This window comes from Eschrichtius robustus, chromosome 2, assembly GCF_028021215.1.
Source record: "Eschrichtius robustus isolate mEscRob2 chromosome 2, mEscRob2.pri, whole genome shotgun sequence".
NCBI lineage: Eukaryota > Metazoa > Chordata > Mammalia > Artiodactyla > Eschrichtiidae > Eschrichtius > Eschrichtius robustus.
Window position 1 is genome coordinate 172,823,112 of NC_090825.1, and position 23,208 is coordinate 172,846,319.

The 23,208-nt window shown below is 38.0% G+C and overlaps 1 protein-coding gene across 2 annotated transcripts in view; it reads right to left on the reverse strand.

The window, feature by feature from the left end:
- The window catches only part of ZNF177 (zinc finger protein 177), a 32,558-nt gene that overhangs the window by 1,526 nt on the left and 7,824 nt on the right, over window positions 1-23,208 (reverse strand). Inside the window, exons 2-6 of one of the 2 annotated variants that reach the window (XM_068537055.1) lie at window positions 20,010-20,092; window positions 2,222-2,307; window positions 1,487-1,613; window positions 958-1,050; window positions 361-443 (exon numbers count right to left, since the gene is read on the reverse strand). In XM_068537055.1, the coding sequence (XP_068393156.1) occupies window positions 361-443; window positions 958-1,050; window positions 1,487-1,613; window positions 2,222-2,307; window positions 20,010-20,067 (447 nt within the window). In that variant the 5' untranslated portion in view covers window positions 20,068-20,092. Of the gene's footprint in view, window positions 1-251; window positions 444-957; window positions 1,051-1,486; window positions 1,614-2,221; window positions 2,308-20,009; window positions 20,093-23,208 lie in introns of both variants that reach the window. The other variant, XM_068537054.1, reaches the window with a different exon arrangement.

The window sequence follows — 23,208 nt, forward strand, 5'->3', positions numbered from 1 at the left end:
AATACTCTTCCCAAGGCCCCATGGTATTCATTCCCATCAAAGGGCATCCTAAATATAGTTTTTCTAGTCATGTGTGAAGAATGAATGAATTATTTATTAAATACTTAATAACTGAATCACATTTAAGTAAATGTTTACTTTTTGATATTCTCTGCAAGGCAGCAAGTGTTGAGGTAGGTTTGGAGATTTCTCCAATTTTATGGGATTCATAAAGGCTTTCCTGAAGCAGCTTTCTGATGAGTGAATTCCACTTGCCTCAAGTGTCTCCCCTTGTTTGGGTGCTGCTGCTGTTTTAATTCCTTGAAATTCACAGAGTTCTCCCATTCTAAAAAAGCAGGAATCATTTCTAGTGAATCTCACCATTTTTATGCCACTGGAAGTTTTCTCCCCAGGAGCATTCTGTGTAAGAATTGCGTCTTTTGATTTAAGTTGAGTATCCCGGTCTGAAAGTGAATGGGGAAATTTTTTATAATTATTGGGAGAAAAAGTAGGGATGAAAGAAAAAAGGAGGCAGGCACCCTATGGATTTGTTTTCAAGTAATAACACTAAATATAGGAGGAAAATGTGAAAGAGAAGATGCAACCAGTGACCAGAGAAATTAATTTAGGAACTTGGCTCTGGAAAAAGATGCCAATGATAGGGACAAGCAATGGAAATGAGAGGTATTTTACTAAGGATTCTGGAGGCTTGAGACAATAAGAGAAGGTATTATCTGGAAGCAAGTGGGGAGAACTGAACAAAAAGTATTCAAGGAAATGTGAAATTGAAAGAGTAATTAAAATAGTTTTTTCTTTGAGACCAAATGGAAGTATGAATGAATGGAGAGATGGTGAAAGAAGAAAAGCTCATGTAATGGCCTCTGCCTTCTTTCCCACAATGACTGACATTCCCAACTGTATCACCCCTCACAGGCTGTGGCTATTCCATACAATGACCCCTTTCTGCCTGGGGCTCACCTCTATATGCACCTTGGAGAATTCCTCTCTGCTCTGGCCTCAGCTCTTCCTGCTCCACCTCAGTGATCAGACTGTGTTTGCAGAGATGATACCCTGCTCATGGGGAAAGACACATGATGTGGGGAGACTGTGAAAGAAACAAGAAATCTTTCCACAAAATTGATTCCAATACTTTGGTTTTAAAGGATTCTGAAGATAGGCAAGTATAGCTTTAGGAGCAGCAAAACAATCAGATTATATAACTATTTCACAGGGCCCCAAAACAGACACGCACACTCCTTGTCCCACACGACCTGACCCTTGAATTCCAAGCCCAAGATCTGCAAATTACCTAAATTTTCTAAGGATCGAGAAAATACAATCAGTGCATTTTCATGGGAAGCCACAAGACTGCCCCACAAGGGCAGGAACCATCCATTCTGTGTTTACCATGTACTGCCATTCTTTTCACAGTTTCTGGAACAGATATGTGATGAAGAACTATTACGTGTATGAACAAATGAATATGAAGGAATGAGGTCAACTTTACCCACTGAGGCCAGGTTCCTAAAGTTCTCCAGCATCACGTCTCTGTACAGGATTTTCTGAGCAGGGTCCAGCAGTGCCCACTCCTCCTGTGAAAAGTCCACTGCCACTTCCTCGAAGGTCACCGAGTCCTAAAACATCACACGTACACAGGTTCAGCCAAGGACCATCTCTAACTCTGAACCAGAAAGATGGCGAGTGAGGCTGACAGGATTTGGGAAGGAGACCCAATGTGTAGGAAGCTCAGACATGCTTCAGAGGTCTCATTATTTGACCCAAGACTCAGTTCTTGGAAATTTCCACTTTTGTCCTCACTCCCTGGACTATATCATCCAGCAGCTTAGCAGCTTTTCTAACACAGTGGAACTGATATTTCCACAACTAGGTTGTGAGGAATCTGCCAGTCTTATTGAAGATCAAGACTGAGCATACTGCAGAATGAGAAAAATACTTAGAAAATGAATGAATGTCTTTCCTAGTGAAAAAAGTCTTTATTTTCCTTCATGGCACCCAGCAGAATATGCAACTAATACTCACCCTGGAGAATTATCTGGAAAAAAAAAATTAACAAATGTTGAAGCCTTTCCTAAGACATCCTCTATCTCCCATTCTGAGAAGCCCAGAGAACTGGGGAAGCCTGAGGCCAGCCTGCTTGGGCTGTGAAGCTGTGGGTCATGGGCAAGAGATGTATCCTTTAGGAACAGCAATGCTTTTTTGGAAACAGTAACTTCCCACATACCTGTGACCAGGTTGTCAGCGATCCTGCAGCCATTCTTCCTCTTGTGTCTCCCTCCTGGTCAGGCTCCTGGCCTGGAGCATGCAGACCTAGAGAAGAAGAAAGAAGCCATGAGAGTCAAGGCCTGACAGATATTCAACACTTACAGGCCTGGAAGCTTCCTCACACTAGCTTTAACCATGCACACACAAATGCACATATATGCACATATACATACAAACAATACAGTACAGATTTTATCTCCCTATCCAAGAACAGTTAGGAATGGGAATACTGTATGTACTTATTTTTTAAACTTTTCCCTAGACTGAACCACCAAAAATGCCTAGAGTCACTCACAACTCAGGAGCAATGAGCGCTCTAGTGTTAAAATTCCTCAAAATGCCATCTGTCTGTATAAGAAACCAGGACTCCTTTGGTAAATAGCTGAGTCCAATGTGGAACAAGAAATGTTCAAGATGAGCCTGGAACAGCTTATACCAGAAAGCAAGGAACCTACCACACAGGAGAAAACTTAAAAAGGTTCCCACTGGCTTAAGATGGAACAATTTAATAAAGAATAATGACTACAATCAGTTGAAATATACCAAATGTAAAACAAAGCCATGAGTCTATAGTGTTACTAAAAAAACCCCTCAATGGTCACTACTGGAGGTGGCCAGGATATAATTTTGTTACTCTGAAAATTCGTGAAAAGAGTCAAGCGTGTAGGGCTTCGCTGGTGGCTCAGTGGTTAAGAATCCACCTGCCAATGCAGGGGACGTGGGTTCGAGTCCTGGTCCGGGAAGATCCCACATGCCGCAGAGCAACTAAGCCCGTGTGCCACAACTACTGAGCCTGCACTCTAGAGCCCACGAGCCACAACTACTGAGCCCACGTGCCACAACTGCTGAAGCCTGCATGCCTAGAGCCCATGATCCACAACAAGAGAAGCCACTGCAATGAGAAGCCCGCGCACCGCAAAGTAGAGTAGCCCCTGCTTGCCACAACTAGAGAAAGCCCGCACACAGCAATGAATACCCAACACAGCCAAAAATAAATAAATAAATAAATTTATTTATTTAAAGAAATGTAATTAAAAAAGAGAATCAAGCATGTATCACCCCGCTCCCTCCTTTATGAACAATATTTTATGATTACCAAATAGTTGCGATAAGGGAAAGCTCTTTATAGAACAATCATAGAAACTTTTTTAGGAGCTTCATTTATTATGAAGAAAATGCTAGAATCAGAAAGTCACCATTCTGCAACCACTAGTAAATTAATGGACCTAGGCAATGACAATAAATGGCTATTAAAATATTAGGTGAAAAGTGAATGGGGATGTTTATTTTCAACTTTTAATTTTGAAAAAATTTCAAACTCAAAAGTTGTGAGAATAGTGTAAATATGATGAACTTCCCTATACTCTTTATCAGTTGTTAAAATTCTATCACATTTGCTTTCTTTCTCCTCTCTCTGTAGGGGTGTGTGTGTGTGTGTGTGTGTGTGTGTTGTGTGCGTGTGTGGGGGTGTGGGTGTTTCATCAAGAATGATATTGAGGGGAATCTACTTGAGAGGAAATTGCGGATGTCATGACCCTTTTCTCCTACATTCTTCAGAGTGTCATAGGAACTTAGAACATTCTCTAACACAAACACAATGATTGAAAGCAGGATTTAATATTATCTAACATACAATCCATATGCAGAATTTTACCAACTGGCCCAGTAATATCCTTTATAGCAGTCACTTTTTAAAATTCCCATCCAGGATCACGCCCTCAAAGTATGTTTCTTTAATCTTCTTTAATCTGGACCAGTCCCTCAGCCTTTCTTCATCTTCCCAGGTTTGAAAAGTCCAGGCCAGATGTTTTACAGACAGCCTCAGTTTTGGTTCGTCTGTTGTTTTCTCATGATTAGATTCACAAAGTTCATTTTTGGATGACGTATTATGTGATTGATGTTTGTCCTTCTCTGCATCACTTCAGGAGGCTTATGATGCCAGTCTTGTCTCATTATTGATATTAACTTTGATCATTTGGTTAAGGCGGTGTGCAGCATGTTTCCCCATTAAGTTACCCTTTTTTTCTTTTGTAATTAACAAGAAATCTGAAGGAGATAATTTAAGACTAAGTACATGTGCTGGGGAACTTTATAAAGTAAGGTCAAGCTCACACTGGGACCAACTGATAAATCTTAACATCTCAAAAGAGACATCTGGACATCATTAGTTCTGATATGATGTAACAAGAAACAACACCAATTATAAAATATTTTTGCCAAAAAAAAAATCCTAACAAATCCTTTAATTAGCAGTTTATAGAAGGGTAAGAGGAGGAGACAGAGGACATGTTAAATGATATTATATACAGGACATAATCAGACAAATCCAGTTTGGAGGAGAAAGAGGAAGGGAGAACTCTTCCTGATTAAGAGACTTAAGAGGCGTAACAATCCATTGTAAAGTGTGGCCCTTAGATCTTGATTCGAACGACTATAAAAACACATTTGAGATACTTGGGGTTAACAGAACACAGACAGGGTATTAGACGATATTGGTAAAGAGAAAAGCATCCTCGGTTTCAGCACCAAAAAAAAAAAAGAGAGAGAGAAAGCAGCCCCTGATATGCAGGAGCTGACCTGGTACTCTCAGCTAGGCCTTGCTGTTGTGATGAGCTGGCCTGAAACTCACAGCAACGTCTGGGTGTTCTCCTGTTCAACACCCAAAACAGCAACAAGACAAGGTCACTCTGTGACCATGATATATTGAGACAAAAGCAAGAACACTCTGTAATTGTGTCTGAACATGGACAAAATATAAACATTATTTACACCTCAAAAATGACCAAACATCCCCCTTTTCTGGCTAATATGAGTGACTGCTGCTTGTTTATCAATTATAATTTTAGTCTCAGTATAGTTTTCCCCCTTTGTAGGTAACATTTACTAAGACGCCCAACACAGAATACCCTTGCACCCTACAACATCCAATCCAGAACTCACCCCAAAAGCACCTAATACAAGCCCCAATTCTTTTTTTTATAGGTTAGAAAAATGTGTGGGTTCGTTTGTTTTTTTATATTAAGGCTTTGTAGTTGCATTTACTAAGTTACTGGTTTCAGCTGGCATCTTAAAAATATATCCCTTTAAGTTATATGATGTTAGGTTCTCAATTGACAAAGGTCAACTAGACATTGACAAAGTCTAAAAAATGCCCAACATTGACAAAGAAATTAGTTTGAAAACTAGAGAATCTGCCTTCAAAAATAGCTATTTCTACCAAAGTGGAAAAAAGGTATTGTTGTTGGATTAAACTACAATTTTATTTTAAATATCACCATCTCTAGGGAAATATCACTATAGCTTGAAAAATCACATTCACTTACAACTCACACTTTTTTTTAAATAAATTTATTTATTTATTTATTTATTTATTTATTTATTTATTTTTCGGCTGTGTTGGGTCTTCGTTTCTGTGCAAGGGCTTTCTCCAGTTGCGCGAGCGGGGGCCACTCTTCATCGCAGTGCGCGGGCCTCTCACAGTCGCGGCCTCTCCCATTGCGGAGCACAGGCTCCAGACGCACAGGCTCAGTAGTTGTGGCTCACGGGCATAGCCGCTCCGCGGCATGTGGGATCTTCCCAGACCAGGGCACGAACCCGTGTCCCCTGCATTGGCAGGCAGATTCCTAACCACTGCGCCACCAGGGAAGCCCACAACTCACACTCTTGATCCTTGAAATTACATTTTATAATTCCAATATGCAGTATGCTTCTGAGTCAGTAGTTTTATCCTGGATGCCCTTTAAAGCAACCTTTTGAATGTTAAAATGATGTATGACTTTTTATTAAACTTACTAGTCAATTTGCTAGTATTTATATCAAGAGCAATGTTCCCTTTTTTTTTTTTAATATTTATTTATTTATTTGGCTGCACCGGGTCTTAGTTGTGGCACGTGGGATCTTCAATCTTCGTTGCAGCATGTGAGATCTAGTTTCCTGACTAGGGATCAAACCCAGGCCCCCTGCATTGGGAGTCTTAGCCAATGGACCACCAGGGAAGTCCCTCCCCTTTCTTTTTTAGAAGTAATTTTAAAATTTATTTTAATTGAGATAACAATGATTTATAAAATATAAGTTTCACGTGTTCAAAACCAAATTCCTTAATAAGTCTTTTCTAACACTCTCTTACTGAGATATCCCACAGTTCACCATGGTGTGCATTCTGCCTTGCTGCAGTAAGTAATAAATCCAACTTGTTTAACTCTGTGTGCCCCTGGTGGTCTTTAGCTAAAGACCACTGATAACATCAAGAAATACTGTTAATTTGGGGGTGTGTGATAATGGTGTTGTGATAATGCTAAAAACTTCTGTTAAAAGTTTATTTAAAAAATTTTTTGATTGAAGTATAGTTGATTTACAATGTTGTGTTAGTTTCAAGGTGTACAGCAAAGTCATTCAGCTATATATGTGTGTGTATATAAATATATATATACACACACACATATATATATTCTTTTTCAGATTCTTTTCCATAATAGGTTATTACAAGATATTGAATATAGTTCCCTGTGCTATACAGTAGGTCCTTAATTTTTACCTGTTTTATATATAGTTGTGTGTATCTGTTAATCCCAAACTCCTAATTTATTTAAATTAGGAATTAAATTAAAAGTTTATTTTTATTAAAGAATTGTCTTGTCAACCCTCAGAATGGGAGAAAACATTTGCAAATGAAGCAACTGACAAAGGATTAATCTCCAAAATTTACAAGCAGCTCATGCAGCTCAATATCAAAAAAACAAACAACTTAATCCAAAAATGGGCAGAAGACCTAAATAGACATTTCTCCAAAGAAGATATACAGGTTGCCAACAAACGCATGAAAGAATGCTCAACATCACTAATCATTAGAGAAATGCAAATCAAAACTACAATGAGGTATCACCTCACACCAGTCAGAATAGCCATCATCAAAAAATCTACAAACAATAAATGCTGGAGAGGGTGTGGAGAAAAGGGAACCCTCTTGCACTGTTGGTGGGAATGTAAATTGATACAGCCACTATGGAGAACAGTATGGAGGTTCCTTAAAAAACTAAAAATAGAACTACCATATGACCAAGCAATCCCACTACTGGGCATATATCCTGAGAAAACCATAATTCAAATAGAGTCATGTACCACAATGTTCACTGCAGCTCTATTTACAATAGCCAGGACACGGAAGCAAGCTAATTGTCCATCGACAGATGAATGGATAAAGAAGATGTGGCACATATATACAATGGAATATTACTCAGCCATAAAAAGAAACAAAATGGAGTTATTTGTAGTGAGGTGGATGGACCTAGAGACTGTCATACAGAGTGAAGTAAGTCAGAAAGAGAAAAACAAATACCGTATGCTAACACATATATATGGAATCTAAAAAAAAAAAAAAAAAGGTTCTGAAGAACCTAGGGGCAGGACAGGAATAAAGACGCAGACATAGAGAATGGACGTGAAGACACGGGGAAGGGGAAGGGTAAGTTGGGACGAAGTGAGATAGTGGCATGGACTTATATATACTACCAAGTGTAAAATAGATAGCTAGTGAGAAGCAGCTGCATAGCACAGGGAGATCAGCTCGGTGCTTTGTGACCACCTAGAGGGATGGGATATGGAGGGTGGGAGGGAGACACAAGAGGGAGGGGATATGGGGATATATGTATATGTATAGCTGATTCACTTTGTTATAAAGCAGAAACTAACACACCATTTTAAAGCAATTATTCTCCAATAAAGATGTTTTAAAAAAAAAAGAATTGTCTCGTAAGTCTCTTGCTCTGTAACAGTTCTCCTTCCTCTTTTGCCCCCAGACTGGGTTAGGCTGGTTGTATCCTTATGATGTCCTTTTCTTTTAGAGATACAACTCAAATTCTGGGTGAAATGACATGATGTTTGATATTTGTTTTAACATGCTCCAGGAAAACAAAACTCAGTTATTATAGTAAGCAAGGGGAAGAATTAAGAATGCAAAATCGTGGTAATCACTGAAGCTGGATAATGGGTACAGGGAGGTTTCATCATAGTACTCTTCACTCCTGAGTATGTTTGAAAATCCATAATTAAAAGTTCTAAAGAAAAGAAAGATAACTTTCCATACAGAAGGAGACAGACAGAAAATGTACTGGTCTAGACCTTGGCATCAGATATAGTAGAAAAAGAAAATCTTACGTTTTAGTCCAAATTCACATTACTTGTGTAATCCAAAATTATTCCCTCAAGAGAATAATTTTATTTAAAGAAGGTTCTGGGTTTCATTAAAGAGGGTCCCCTAGGCAATTAGTGTGAGCAAATGGACCTATCTCTGGAAAACTCAACTTCAAGCCAGGCCTCAAAGGATTCCCACAGATAAAATTCTAAGTAAACTGAGGAAGTCAGTTAAAAAAATTATGAAACACAAATATATAAAATATATAGTGTACCATGAGTGAGAAGCAGTCAAAACACAGGCAGCAGGAAAAAGAAAGCACAATACTGCAGGTATTAGACTTTTTAGACATTATGTAAAAAAACCCTATATTTAACAGGCTTAAAGAAATTAAGAGAAATTTGGATGAATATGGAATAAGATACGCTAGAAATGATGAAATAGTTTTAAGAAACAAACGTAATTTTTAGAAATGAAACAGACTCGTTGAAGTTAGAAATTCAATGCAAGGATTAACCACCAGATTAGAACTTTTTTACACCATTTGATGAGAAACTAGCTAGGAATTTCCTAGAATTAGTAAAAGACACTAACCTTTGGATCCAGGAAGCACAATAAATCCCAGGCTGAAAGAATAAAAAGAAATCCACACCTACATTTATTTTCTTCTTTGGTGTTTGATTTCCCCCCCACACACACAATCTTAAAAGTAGCCAGGGAAAAAACCCAGGTCACCTAAAAAGGAAAGACAAACTGATGTCTCACGTCTCAAGAGCAACAAGGTATGTCAGAAGAAAGGACGACACCCTCAGTGTGCTGACAGAAAAATAACTTATCAACTTAGAATTCTAAATCCAGTTAAAATATCTTTTTTAGGTTCAAGGGTGAATTTATGAAATCAAACCCTGAATCTAATCAAGCTTCTGGACTAACTACTTTTAATAGGAAATACAGAGATAAACAAGTTAAATAACACAAAGCAGCAGCAATCAGCTAAATCCATAATGTAGGACAAACGCCTTGATATCTCCAATAAGTCAGTGGATTAAAAAAAAAAAAGGAAAAAGGAGGAGGAGGGGATAAAACAAACTTAAGAGATACATATTCAAAAAAACAAGGTGGGTACCCTGTTAAGATCCTGATTTGAACAAACTGTAAAAAGATATTCTGGAGACAACTGGGGAACTTTGGAGTTTGCCAGGTGGGAAAATGCGGTGATGGTTATGTACCAGCCAGAGACTCATGCTTAAGCACCGATGAAAGGCCACAATGTCCAGAATCTGCTGTAAAAACACTCCAGAAAAAAGAAAAAGCAGGTGACTAGGCTACCAGCACTGTCCAACTCTTATGTACACTATCTAATACAATAGCCACCATTTACATATGGCTATTGAGCACCTGAAATGAGGCTAGGGTTATTTAAGTAATTTACATTTTAACTTAAATTTGAATAGCCACATATGGCTAGTGTATTAGACAGCTCAGGCCTACGGGATCCAAGAATGGTAAAATATTGATAATTGTGAAAACTGAGTGTTGAAGATATGATTCGCTATATTATTTTCTCTACTTTTGTGTGTGCTTGAAAATTTCCATATGAAAAGCTTAAAGTTTTAAAAGGGGAGTAAAATAAAGACATTTTTAAGTAAAGACCCAAGACAGCTTACCCATCTAAAGATCATCACTAAAGTAAATTCTCAGTATTCCAGGAAATAGGAATTTGTATGTCTGAAATGTTAAGTGAACTTTGATTATATAAAATAATAATAGCAATATCTAATTTGTGAGATGGAAAAGAAAGCTGGAATGCTACCGAATAATAAAAATATATAAATTGGGAGGGATGTGACTGTAGTCTTATGCTCCTGGTATTCTTCCGTTAGAGAATAAAGGTATTGATTAGCTTTAGACTTTAAGTGTGCATGATAAAATAGCTAGGGCAACTACTGAAGAACACAGTGGGTTTAACTCACAGGCTAGAAGAAAAAATGGAATGAGGAAAAAACTTCAATTATTACAAAGGCAAGAAAAATAAGCAGGGGAAAAAAACAACAAAAGCAAGTAAAATAAACAGCATGTTGTAAGATGGCAGAAAATGTCTTTATCAATAATCACAATAAATGTACAAATAAATGGACTGAACTCTATAGTTTAAAAACAAAGACTGCCATGTTAGATTAAGATAAATTTCAGCTCTATGCTGTTTCACGAGATGCCCTAAAAACAAAACAACACAGAAAGACTAAATCTCAAAAATGGAAATGATATACCAGGCAAATATTAACCAAAATAAAGTTTGTTTGGCTAACTTAATTTCACACATTTTTAAGACAAAAGGCACTACAACAGGTAACTACATTAGGATATAAGATTCAATTAATGAGAAAGTATAAAGATTCTGAAGTTGTATACACAAGTAACATAGTTTCATAAAATTTATAAACAGAAGCTAACAGAATTAAAGTAGAAATTGACAAACCTCCATCAGTGTAAGAGACTTTAACACACTATTCTGAGTAATGGATAGATCAGAGGAAAAAAAGAGGATTTGAAGGTCTGAATAGTAAAATGAACATCCTTCATCTAAAACACTTATAGACACTACTCTCAATAAATAGAGAATACATATCTTTTTCAAGCATAAGTGGAATGTTTACAAAACTGACCCCACTGCTATACTATAAAGCTAGTCTTAAGTCTTTCAAAGAAGATGTATACAGATACGTTCTCTGACCAAAATGAAATTAAGTTATATATTAATTACAAAAGAAAATTATGTTGAACCATATGAAACTGCCATATTTATAGGTTAAAAAAAAGGTTGAACGTTAGCAGTTTCACCATAGTTCAATCTAATAGAAAAAAGCCATTGACATCTGGAGTTTAGAGGACATTGTTACACTTACGAATAACTCATGGGTAAAAGATATAATTAATTAAATTAGAAATTAAAAAGTACATTAATACTATGGTTATTGATCAGTGCTAAGTACCAAAACTTGTAGGTTGCAGCTAAAGTGGGCCTTAGGGAAAAAAATTAGGCTTTATGTACTTATATTAGAAAAAAGTTAAAAATTAGTCTACGTTTCCAATTTAAGAATTTAGGGAATTCCCTGGCAGTCCAGTGGTTAGGACTCAGCACTCTCACTATGAAGGGCCTGGGTTCGATCCCTGGTCAGGGAACTAAGATCCTGCATGCCACGCAGCATGGCCAAAAAAAAAAAAAAAAAAGGATTTAGAGGAAAAAAATCTCAAAATAAATTTTAAAAAATTGAAGGAAAGAAAGACTAATATAATGAACTAGAAAACAAAAATCCAGAAAAGATCAAACAAAAAATATTGATTCTTTGAAAATTAATAGGAAAAATCATGCAAGATTATTCAAGAAAAGAAAGAGGGAGAAGGTGCAAAGAAAATTGAAAAGCAAAAAAGAACACAATTATAGATGCTGCAGAGATTAAACATGTAAGATATTGTGAATGACTGTATGCTAATCAAGCTCAGAAGTCACAGGAAATAGCTCAATTCCTAGAGAAATAAGACTAGAAATAACAAACTGAATAGTCCTAAAATAATTATCAAAAATGACCTGGACAGTGAGAGCTGCACAACCTGTGACTGTGATTAATGCCACTGAATTGTATGCTTAAAAATGGTTATAATGGCAAATTTTATATTGTATATATTTTACCACAATTTAAAAAATGTATAAAAGTGGAATAATCTGGGTTGTTGCTGACCCCCTCAGAGAGACTCCAGGTCTCTCCAGCCCAAATAATTCACTGCCCAGATAGATTCTTTAAAAAACAAAACAACAACCAAAAAAGCAAAAACAAAATAAAGAACTAGGCATATAAATTTTTCCCATGAAGAAAACACCAGGCTCAGAGGTTTTATAGATCAGTTCTGCCATTCAAAGAAGAGAGAATTCCAATCTGACTCAAATCTTTCAGGGATTAGACACACTTATGCAAAACTCCAGAAATGTGCACGATCCAAAACGTCATGTGTGCATTTTGATTAACCTATGACAGTACCTTACATAATTACCATGGGGGGAAAGAAGGGGAGGGGATGGACATGCCACTTTTAAGATGACGTCACAAAACAGTTTGCCTTATCAAAGGGATTACCTTGACTAAGTAGATAAAGGAAGAGGAATGTTCCTTGAGATTGGTATAATACTGATATCAAACATGACAGCCATTATAAGAAAACAAAATGATATGCAGGTCTCATTAATAAACATAGATACAAAGAGTCTATAGAAAATAAGTCCAAATCAAATACATCAAAAAATGAGAAAGATAATACATCAGAACCAAGTTGAGTTTATCCCAGGAATGTAAGAGAGGCTTACTGGAAAATCAATTAATATAATTTGTTTCATGAATAGATCAAAGTAGAAAACAGTATGATCATCTCAATAATACAGTAAAAGTGTTTGATAATACCCAACATTGCATAATGATTTAAAAATAATTTTAGCCAACTCTATTAAAAAAACCTCAATTTTTAAAATGGGCAAAATATCGATTTTTCTAAAGAAAATACAATGGCCATTAAGCATATGAAAATATGCTTATTATTAGCCACCAGGAACATGCAAATCAAAACTACAAGATACCACTTGACACTCATTTTGATAGTTATAATCAGAAAGACAAATAACAATTGGTGAGTATGTGGAGAAATCAGAACTCTTATTTGCTGGTGGTAAAGAATAATGGTGCAGCCACTTTAGAAAACAGTTTGGTAGTCCATCAAAATGTTAAATATACGATTATCATATGAATCAGCATTCCACTCCTAGGTATAAACCCAAGAGAAATGAAAACGTAAGTCCACGCAAAAACTTTAACAAGAATGTTCATAACAGCATTATTTACAATAGCCCAAATGTGGAAATAACCCAAATGCCCATCAAATTATGAGTGGATAAATAAAATGTGATGTATCTATACAAAAGAATATTATTTGGCCATTAATAGCAATCAGTACTGACACTTGCTACAATGTGGATGAACTTTGAAAACATAGTGAAAGAAGCCATTCACAAAAGACAAAATATTGTATGATTCCATTTATATGAAATGTCCAGAATGGACAAGTCTAGACAGACAAGAAATAGATTAGTGAGTGGTAGCCTGGGCCTGGAGGGTAGGGAAGAATGGGGAGTGAGTGCTAATGAGTATGGGATTTATTTCTGGGATGATGAAAATTTTCTAAAATTAGATTGTGGTGATGGTTGCACAACTCTGGGAATATACTAAAATTCACTGAATTGTACATTTTAGTTACATGTTAATTATAGTAAACGAGGAAAAGAGGAATAGAAGGAAATGTCTTTAAACCTGAAAATGTATCGAAAACATAGAGCAAACATTTCTATTTACTAGATACAAGCTGAAGGCCTTTGAGACACAGAAAAAGAAGTGGCTCCTTCTACTAATCATGATATAGACAGTGCAGTAAGTTGGGGAGAGCGGAAAAGGATGGGGAGACATGATAGGTTGGAGGACTGTAAAGGAAGAATAAACCTGTCATTCATGGATGATAATGTAAACATCCAAAAGCATCTATAGGTTAAGATTATTTGAAAACTAAGAGAGGTGTGCAGCTTGCTGGATGCAAAATACACGTTCTGAGCGCTCAAAATAGAACGGGGGCAGTTGGCAATACCTAGGAATATTACACATGACCCGACAACTTTAGTTCTAAAAATCGACCTTAAAGTCCTAAGTACAGAAATATGAAGAAACATGCACAAGCCTATTCAGATGGGAACAACTCAATCGTCCACCAATAGGGGACTAGGCTGCTTCCACACACTAGAGAACTTTAAGCCAGTTCAAAGAAAAAAAGGGCAGATCTCAGTGAACTGATGAGTACTTCAAAAAATGTCATAACGGAAGAAAATGAGGTACAAGAAAGGGCATCTTCTTAAGGAAAAGTAAAGTCTGACTTGGGGGAGGCCTTTTAAAGAGGGGAGGACAGGCGATGGAGAAAAGACCCTGCTGACGCGCCCTGCCTTTATTTCCAGACCCTCCTCCTCCCAGGGACAGACCGCCTGAGCAGTCGTTCGGGAGACGGGAAGAAGCCGCGGCCCCAGCAGGCGCGAATGGAGCGGGTTGGTGCTCGGAGGACAAGCGGGGCGTCCTGAGGCCCACAAGCGGGGCGTCCTGAGGCCCCGGGCGGGAAGTCGCGCGTGAAGCCCGGCAGGAGGCGCCGCGGTCCGGGAGCAGCTGGCGCCGTAAACCTTACCCTTGACCCCTCCCCACTATCAAACGGCCCTTCCAGACTCGTGGTCGGAACCTGGATTTGGGCCCAGCCGGATCGGACACCAACGTTTATGGAAACGGGCAAGATGCGCGAAGCAGCTATTGAGGACCAAGCCGCCAGCGGACGCGCACCTCCGCTTTGGGTCCCGGGCCTGAGGCTCCCGCCTCCAGTAGTTCAGTACCCCCCGGAACTCCGACGGGGGAGCGGGGCTGGGAGGCGGGCCCGGAGAGAGTGTCTGAGGCCTGGCCAGGGAGCCTGGGCACAGAGTTGAGGCGAAGTGCAGGCAAGTTTATTTTAAGCGAAGGAGGCTTATCAAGTAGAGTAACTTACTCTTGATTGCACATTTAAGTAAAATGGTGCGCAGGCACTTGAGCCCGGGTCTTTGACTCCATATGGTCTCCTCGATGGAAAAAGTAGAGGTCCCCAAGGTTTTGAAAAGGAGACTGAGCAGTCAGAAGGGAAAAGGAGTCCAAACTTCACTACTCAGCCATTATGGATTCTCTTGCGGGGTCACTGCCCCTCCCCTCTTCCTAACCAAAGCAAGCCCCCCAGAAGTCAGAGAACTTTTTTGTCCGGACTCCAATTTAAACAATGATTATCCTGGTATTAAAAACAAAAAACAGTCTCGATCAGCACTTTAAGCTACCTGCCAAGAAATGGATTTTATCAGGGCCAAAAGAGGGCTGATTCTTAAATATGCATAACCGGAACCCATGATTTAAAACGGAAATCTGGTAGTAGAGAAAAGACGGATTTTACGGTGCTTTGGGGTTGTTGTTACTACAGTTAGACAGCGCAAAATAAGGATTTTAAAAATTTCAATAACTTCCTCTCTGTGCCTTTTCTAGACACCCCCATGAATAAAACATCTGCCTAGACATAAACTTAATCATTAGGAGGGTCCTTATTATTTAATGGAATCACCCATATCTGGAGATCTGTATTTAAAAGCTCAACCCCTCATGGCTGACCATGCCTCTCAGGCAGATCGGCTCCATAAAATATCTGCCCATGTACATAAGGGCCCAGAAATCTTAGGCACTAAATTACTAATATTAAAGACTAGGAGCATGTGTTTAAACTGGAAAAATATTAATCTATATTCCATTCCAAAAATATTTTAAGGAGGCTAGGTTCTTTCACCACATAATGAGCACAGCCTGACAAGGCAGTATCATGTGAACTGTGGACTCCAGGCTTTGCTCAAGCAACAAAAGCATGGTGTTTTGAGGCAGAAGTGAAGTGCCCACTAGCCCTTCTCAGCTCCACTGTAAACACATGGGGGTTAGCGTCCCCAACCCTCTTCAAAGTCGAAAACACCAGTACAACTTAACAGTTGGCCCTCTGGGTTCTGTACCTGCAAATACAACCAGCTATGAATGGTGTAATGCTGTACTACATCCATTGAAAAAAATCTACATATGAATGGACCCATGCAGTTCAAAATCTTGTTCAAGGGTCAACTGTAATGACATATATCCATTAGAGTATCATACAGGGTATTTTTCACTGCCCTAAAAATCCTCTGTGCTTTGCTTATACGTTCCACCCATCACTCTCACCAATCCCTGGCAACCACTGATCTCCACAGTTTTGCCTTTTCCAGAATGTCATATAGTTGGAATCATACAGTATGTAATCTTTCCAGATTGGCTTCTTTCACTTAGTAATATGCATTACTTAGTATATGCATTAAGGTTCTTCCATGTCTTTTCATGGCCTGATAGTTCATTCATTTTAAGCACTGGATAATATTGTGTTTGGATGTGCCAGTTTATCCATTCACCTTCTGAAGGACATCTTGACTACTTCCAAGTTTGGGCAATTATGAATAAAACTACTATAAACATTCATGTGCAAAGAAACAAAAAACCCCCAAAGCATGCATGTACTGGTTTTTGTGTGGACATAAGTTTTCAACTTACTTGGGTAAATGTCAAGGAGTGTGAATACTGTACCACTCGGTAGGACTATGTTTAATTTTGTAAGAGACCACCAAATTGTATCCCAAAGTGGCTGTACAATTTTGTATTCCCACCAGCAATGAAATGAAATTTCCTGTTGCTCTATATCTTCACCAACATTTATCATTATCAGTGTTCCAGATTTTGGCCATTCTCATAGATTCATAGATTTGTAGTGGTCTCTTTTCTTCTGATGATATATCATGTGGACCATTTTTCAAATGCTTATTTGCTATCTGCGTATCTTCCTTGGTAAGGTGTCTATTAAGGTCTTAATCCATTTTTAATCAGCTGTTTATTTTCTTATTGCTGAGTCTTAGGAGTCCTTTATCAGTTGTGTCTTTTGCAAATATTTTCTTTCAATTTGTGCTTGTCTTCTCACTCTCTCGACAGTGCCTTTTTTAGAGAAGTTTTTAATTTTAATAATGTCCAGTTTATCAATTATTTCTTTTATGGATCATGTCTTCCATGTCATATTTTAAAAAGTATTGCCACACCCAAGGTCTTCTAGGTTTTCTTCTATGTTATCTTCAAGGAGTTTTATAGTTGTGTGTTTAACACTTAGGGCTGCAATGCATTTTGAGTTAATTTTTGTGATGAGTGCAAGGTCTGTGTCTAGATTTATTCTTTTGCATGTGGGTGTCTGGTTGTTCCAGCACCATCTGTTGAAAAGAGTTATATTTACTACATTCCATTTCCTCTTCTCCTCTGTCAAAGATCAGTTGACCATATTTATGCTCAACATCATTAGTCTTTAAAAGTATGGGTCTACCTTGAAAAAAAAACGCACACAGAAAGGCAACTCATTTAAATAAAAATTTACTTGGTTTTCTTTTCCAGTATCAATTTTCTTGTATGCAGTAAGTGAAAACATGTACTCCAAAACTTTCCCAAGGTCTTATTTAAAAACCTCTTTGTAACAAAGGTTTTTCATTTAAAAAAAAAAAAAAAAAAACTTTTTAGGATTTTTATTTATAAAAATATATAAAAGATATTCATTGAAAGCATTCTAATTGTTTTTACATTCATACATAATCTCTCCAGTGTGAATTTTACAATAAATTAACACAGCCTTTTCCACACTCCCTATATTTATAATTTATGGTTCTTCTCCAGTGTGAATCATGTTTCCTAATGACAAAGAACAATCAAAGTCTTTCCTATATCCCTTTCACTCAGGGGATTTCTCATTATGTGTGATTTCATACTTTCCCAAAGCAGAGGAAAAAAACTTTAAAAAATCCTATACTTTTTACATTAGTAAGATTTTCACACCTGTGAACTCACAGCTGAATATTAAAGTATAAGGCAGAGCAAAAGGCTTCCCACATTCCTTACAATCAGGTTATCTCCACTATGAATTAGTACATGTTCAGTAAGTGTGAAAGTATCAAAGGCTTTCCCACACTCTTTACAAGCGTAAGTTCTCTCTCAAGTGTGAATGTGTATACATTCAGAAAGGCATGAAGTATTACTAAAGGTTTTCCCATATTCCTCATATATATGGCTTCTCCCCACTGTGAGTTCTTAAATGTTGAATAAGACATGTGGATCGAGTAAAGGATTTCCCACATTCCTTACATTCAAAAGGTTGTTCACCAGTGTGAGTTCTCATGTGTACTGTAAGGCCTGATGAAATAGTGAAGGCTTTCCCACATTTTTTACATTTATACACTTCTCTCCAGTATGTGTTTCTTTTATGTTGACTAAAGTATGAGGATTATCTAAATGCTTTACCACGTTTCTTACATTCAAAAGGTCTTTCTGTGCACTCTTCATTTCTTAAATTTTTTAAAATTTAATTATTTATTTTTGGCTATGCCAGCATATGTGGGATCTTAGTTCCCCAACCTGGAATAGAACCCGTGCCCCCTGCACTGGAAGCGTAGTCTTAACCACTGGACCACCAGGGAAGTCCCTACACCATGCATTCTTAAATGTCAAATAAGAAATGAGAATCAAATAAAGGCTTTCCCACAGTGCTTATAAGGTTTTACCCCAGGGTGAGTTTCCAGGTGCCTTTTAAAGCAAGATGAAATACTAAATATTTTCCCACATTCCTTAAAATGATTAGGCATCTCACCAGTGTGAATTCTTCATATGTACAGTAAGGTATGAGGAACTAGCAAAGGCTTTTCCACATTCCTTACATTTATAAGGTTTTTCTCCAGTTTGAATTCACATGTGAATACTGTTTTGAGAAAAGTAAACTCTGGGCTGCACTCCTTACAAACACAGTGTTTCTAGTATAAAATCTTATATGCTTAGCAAGATCTGGGGAATAAGAAAAGGCTTTTTCAAGTTTCTTACATTCTTAAATGTTGAATAACATGAAGATTGAGTGAAAGTCTTCCCACATCCTTTACACTCATAGGGTATTTCTCTAGTGAGTTCGCATATGTACAAAAAGGTTTGTAGAATGAGAAAGAGCTTTCCTACGTTCTTTAAAAGCATACGTCCTCTCTCCACCATGAATTCTTATACATTCCCTAAGGTATGAGGAAGAAGGTAAGCCTTTCTTACAGTCAGCGCATTTACAGGGTTCTCTTTTTTTTTTTTTTTACAGGGTTCTCTTGAGTGTAAGTTTTCTTGTGAACCAGGTGTAAATTTTGGTTGAAGGCTGTTTCACACCGATTATACTCAGAAGCATTCTCTCCAGAATGGGTTTTCTTGTGTAGATCAAGGGCACAGTTTTTTATGAAGGCATTTTCACACTGAGAACACTCACAAGTTTTCTTTCTAATATAAGTTTTCCTTTGAGCCTTAAGGCATGAGTGTTCACTCAAGGCTTCTTCACAATGGTTAAAATTGATTTCTGTCCAATGTAGTTTCTCTCCTGTCGATGAAGAGATTAATGATGACTTAAAAAGTTTTCCAACCTTGTTATATTCAGAGATTTTCCCCTCTGCCTTGAATTCTGTTTTTCTATACAAGAAACAAATTAGTATGGTTGAAGTTTTTTATTTGTTTTTGATTTCTTCCATTTTCACTGCAACGCATGGTTCCAGACCCTTAGTGCTTTCAAGCAGAATGAAGTGATAGTTCTACTAGAAAGTTTTGTTGTATTCTTTACTTTCACAGGGATTTTTATAGAGTTTAGCTGATAATTGATCAAGATGAAATTATTTATCAAAACTTCATCTGAATGACATACATGGGAATATTCAGCTGAGTGAATCTGTGTGAAGAAATATATCGTGAGGGGTGTTTAAAGTTTTTGCCAAATTCACAATGCCCAGAGACTATGAAAAACAGGTGAATGACACTAGTCTCAAGTATCTGTCATAGTTATCGTGCTGCTTTCCTATCTTATGGAACTACTAATCTTCCACTAGTGTGGAAAGCAAGGAATTATATCCTGTGAATCTTACCATTTCCACCACACTGGATTTTTTCCCATCCAAAATATTCCACTGAGGTGATGACCATCTGGCATTAAGACAAATCTCCCAATCTGAAATGAGATTTAAAAAAATTATGTTCTTGGAGAAATAAATGGAAGGAAGATGTTAAAAATGAAGGCCAATGTGTATTTACTTTCAAACATTGACTTAAGATATATTTTAAAACAAAAAGAAAGGGGCTTCCCTGGTGGTGCGGTTGTTAAGAATCCGCCTGCCAATGCAGGAGACACGGGTTTGAGCCCTGGTCCGGGAAGATCCCACATGCCACAAAGCAACTAAGCCCGTGCGCCACAACCACTGAACCTCCGCTCTAGAGCCTTCGAGCCACAGCTACTGAAGCCTGCGCACCTAGAGCCCGTGCTCTGCAACAAGAGAAGCCACCGCAATGAGAAGCCCGTGCACCACAGCAAAGAGTAGCCCCCACTCGCCGCGACTAGAGAAAGCCCGCACACAGCAACGAAGACCCAACGGAGCCAAAAATAAATAAATAAATTTATTAAAAAAAAAAAAAGAGATAAGAAGTTTGGCTGGACTAAGAGTTTGGCATGATAAGGTGCTGTGGTCAAATTGGTAGGTGATTTACTAAGAAATGATTCTATAAATGTTGAGACTGACAATGAACAGAAAGCAGCATAACCAGGAAAACAACATTGAAAGGAAATGGATAAAGAGCTTAATGCAAATGCAAAATTTAAAGGAAAAAAATGGGACAGATCCTACTGTCAAGCCAAAAGGAAGTTTAAGAAGACGAATGAAAAGTTGAAAAGAAAGGGAAGTGTGAGGTACCCAAGGAACCTCAGAAACCAAATGACCTCAGCATCCTTAGAAAAAAAATTCTTCAAAAGCCTCCTGTTTAACATTTCCAAATGGACTGCAGCTCTCATGGATTACAGCTGTTTCTCATAAAGAATCACATCTGCCTTCTCCCTCACTTGGAAAACTCTTCCATTTTCTTCAGCTTTCCTCTTTGTTCCACCTGAAAGATCAGACCAGGTCTGCATAGCTGGTGCCCTGCTCTCAGAGAAAGATGCCTGATGTAAGAAGAACATGCAAGGGATGACAAATACTTCCATAAATAAGGGGCCAAGACTCTGCTCTTCAGAGATACCAAATACTGTCAGGTATAACTTGAGAAGCAACAAAATTGTTCATGTCAACTTTATCAAACCAGTAAATTTTCAAATAAAACTAAAATGCAAACACACACATACTCTCTCTCTCTCTCATTGTGCACCAAAAGGGTTGTCAGTCTTTTGCCTAAAACCCAAGCTCAAGCTTATATACATAATTTTGAAGGCCTAAGCCTTTTATCCTAGAAAAATTAAAGCCAATACAATGAACAGATCTTCATTTTTAAGAGGAACAACCTGGCATCAGGCAATTGCCATCTCCATCAATGTTCCCTGGAGAAAGAGGAAGGGAGACTCAAAGCCTAGACAGGTTTTATGTTCTTCCATAATCAACCCCAGGGCTTGATGGTCCTCAAGCCCCTTCTCCTCTCTACCTGGACGTATTCATGGTGACCTCATCCAATTACGCAGCTTTAAGAGCACCTCTCTCACCTAACTGAACGTATCTCACCACAACTAGATTGGGACCTCTTCTGGTCTTATTTTTCTCTGTTGACAGGTTAGCCATAGTCCTGAGCACATTACAGACACAGTAAATGCTGGTAAATGAATTATTCCTCCAGTGACAGTACAAATTCTCAGAAGCACATGTTGGCTCCCTGTCTATCAGAGCAAAATGAGAGCACACAATCAGCATGGATGAATTGGACTGAATTAGTAAATACTGGAATGAATTAGTAAATACTGGAGTGATAGTATCATTCTCCTGTGTAAATGAAAGGCCCTAAGACCTGAGGAAATTTAACTGGGGACTCAGTCCCTAAGCAGGCCCTATTTGAAACAGAAGCTCTGTTTCACTAGTAGGAAACATATCCACCTGGTAGGAAGAAGCATGCGCTTTTATAAAAGAATAGATTTCCTACTGACCTGAAAATAATTTGTCAGACACCCAGTCACAATCCTTTCCCCTTCTGACTTCTCCTCATGAAAAGAGAAAAAGTCTTGAGAAAGACAACCTTGAGGAGAAGAAACAAAACCTGAGAATCCAGGCTGCCCACAGTTTCCATACTCACAAGCCTGGCAGCCACTCCACACTAATTCTAAATGAACACACACACACACACACACACACACACACACACACACACACTGCTGCCATAAAATGCCCTATAGCCCGCCTCATCTGAAGTCAGAAATGGGATTTGGGGCTTTGATAAACAAGAAGAAGAGTTTAATAATCTAATCTCATTTTACAGATAAAGAAATTAAAGTCCAGAGAAGTAAAACTGTTGGGGTTTTTTTTGGCTAACAATAACAACTCACCATGTGATTAAGCAGAACCTCTCCTACAAAAATAGGCATACTTACCCCTCTTTCCCAAGTCCCAGGATTTAGACAAAAGGATATTGTTATATACTTAAACCCCCTTCTAGACAGCCCAGAAGCAGGACTGCATAGACCCAGACCACAAAATAGGCTGCTCACAGGCCAGTTAAAGCACGGTCTCTGAAAGGAGCATCAACAAGGACTTACCACAAGGGAAAAGGTCAATGGCTGGCATCCTGTGAATCTGTTAATGAAATCTGCCTTAACATGTCTTATTCCCAAAGTCTCTTCAAGACAGTTTCTGAATTTAATGGATAAGTTAATCTCAATTCCTCTTGATTAAGTAGGAATCTTGCCTCATACCATCAATCTTTATGCAGGAGGCATTACTCATCTGTCATCAAGCATCATTCATTAGCCATCTCTCTGTAGAAGATGGAAGTTATATTATGTGAAAGTCATTAGAAACTGTAGACCACATGAATATAAATAACAATTGCCGTTTACTGAGTACTCATTATGTGCCAGAAACAGTGGAAGCTCATATGATTATCAACATAGTTATTATTACTGTCATTCAATAGTTGAGGCAACTTATGTTCAAACAGGAGTAGTAATTGGCCCAAGATCACCAATTAAGAGGTGGTGAGCCAGAGTCTGAATGCAGGTTACTCTGTCTCAAAAGCCTGAACTCCTGAGGTTACTGTTATACTCCAATATGAGAATTTACCTTCAATTAAAAAAAAATGCAATTATCTGTTAAGCACAAT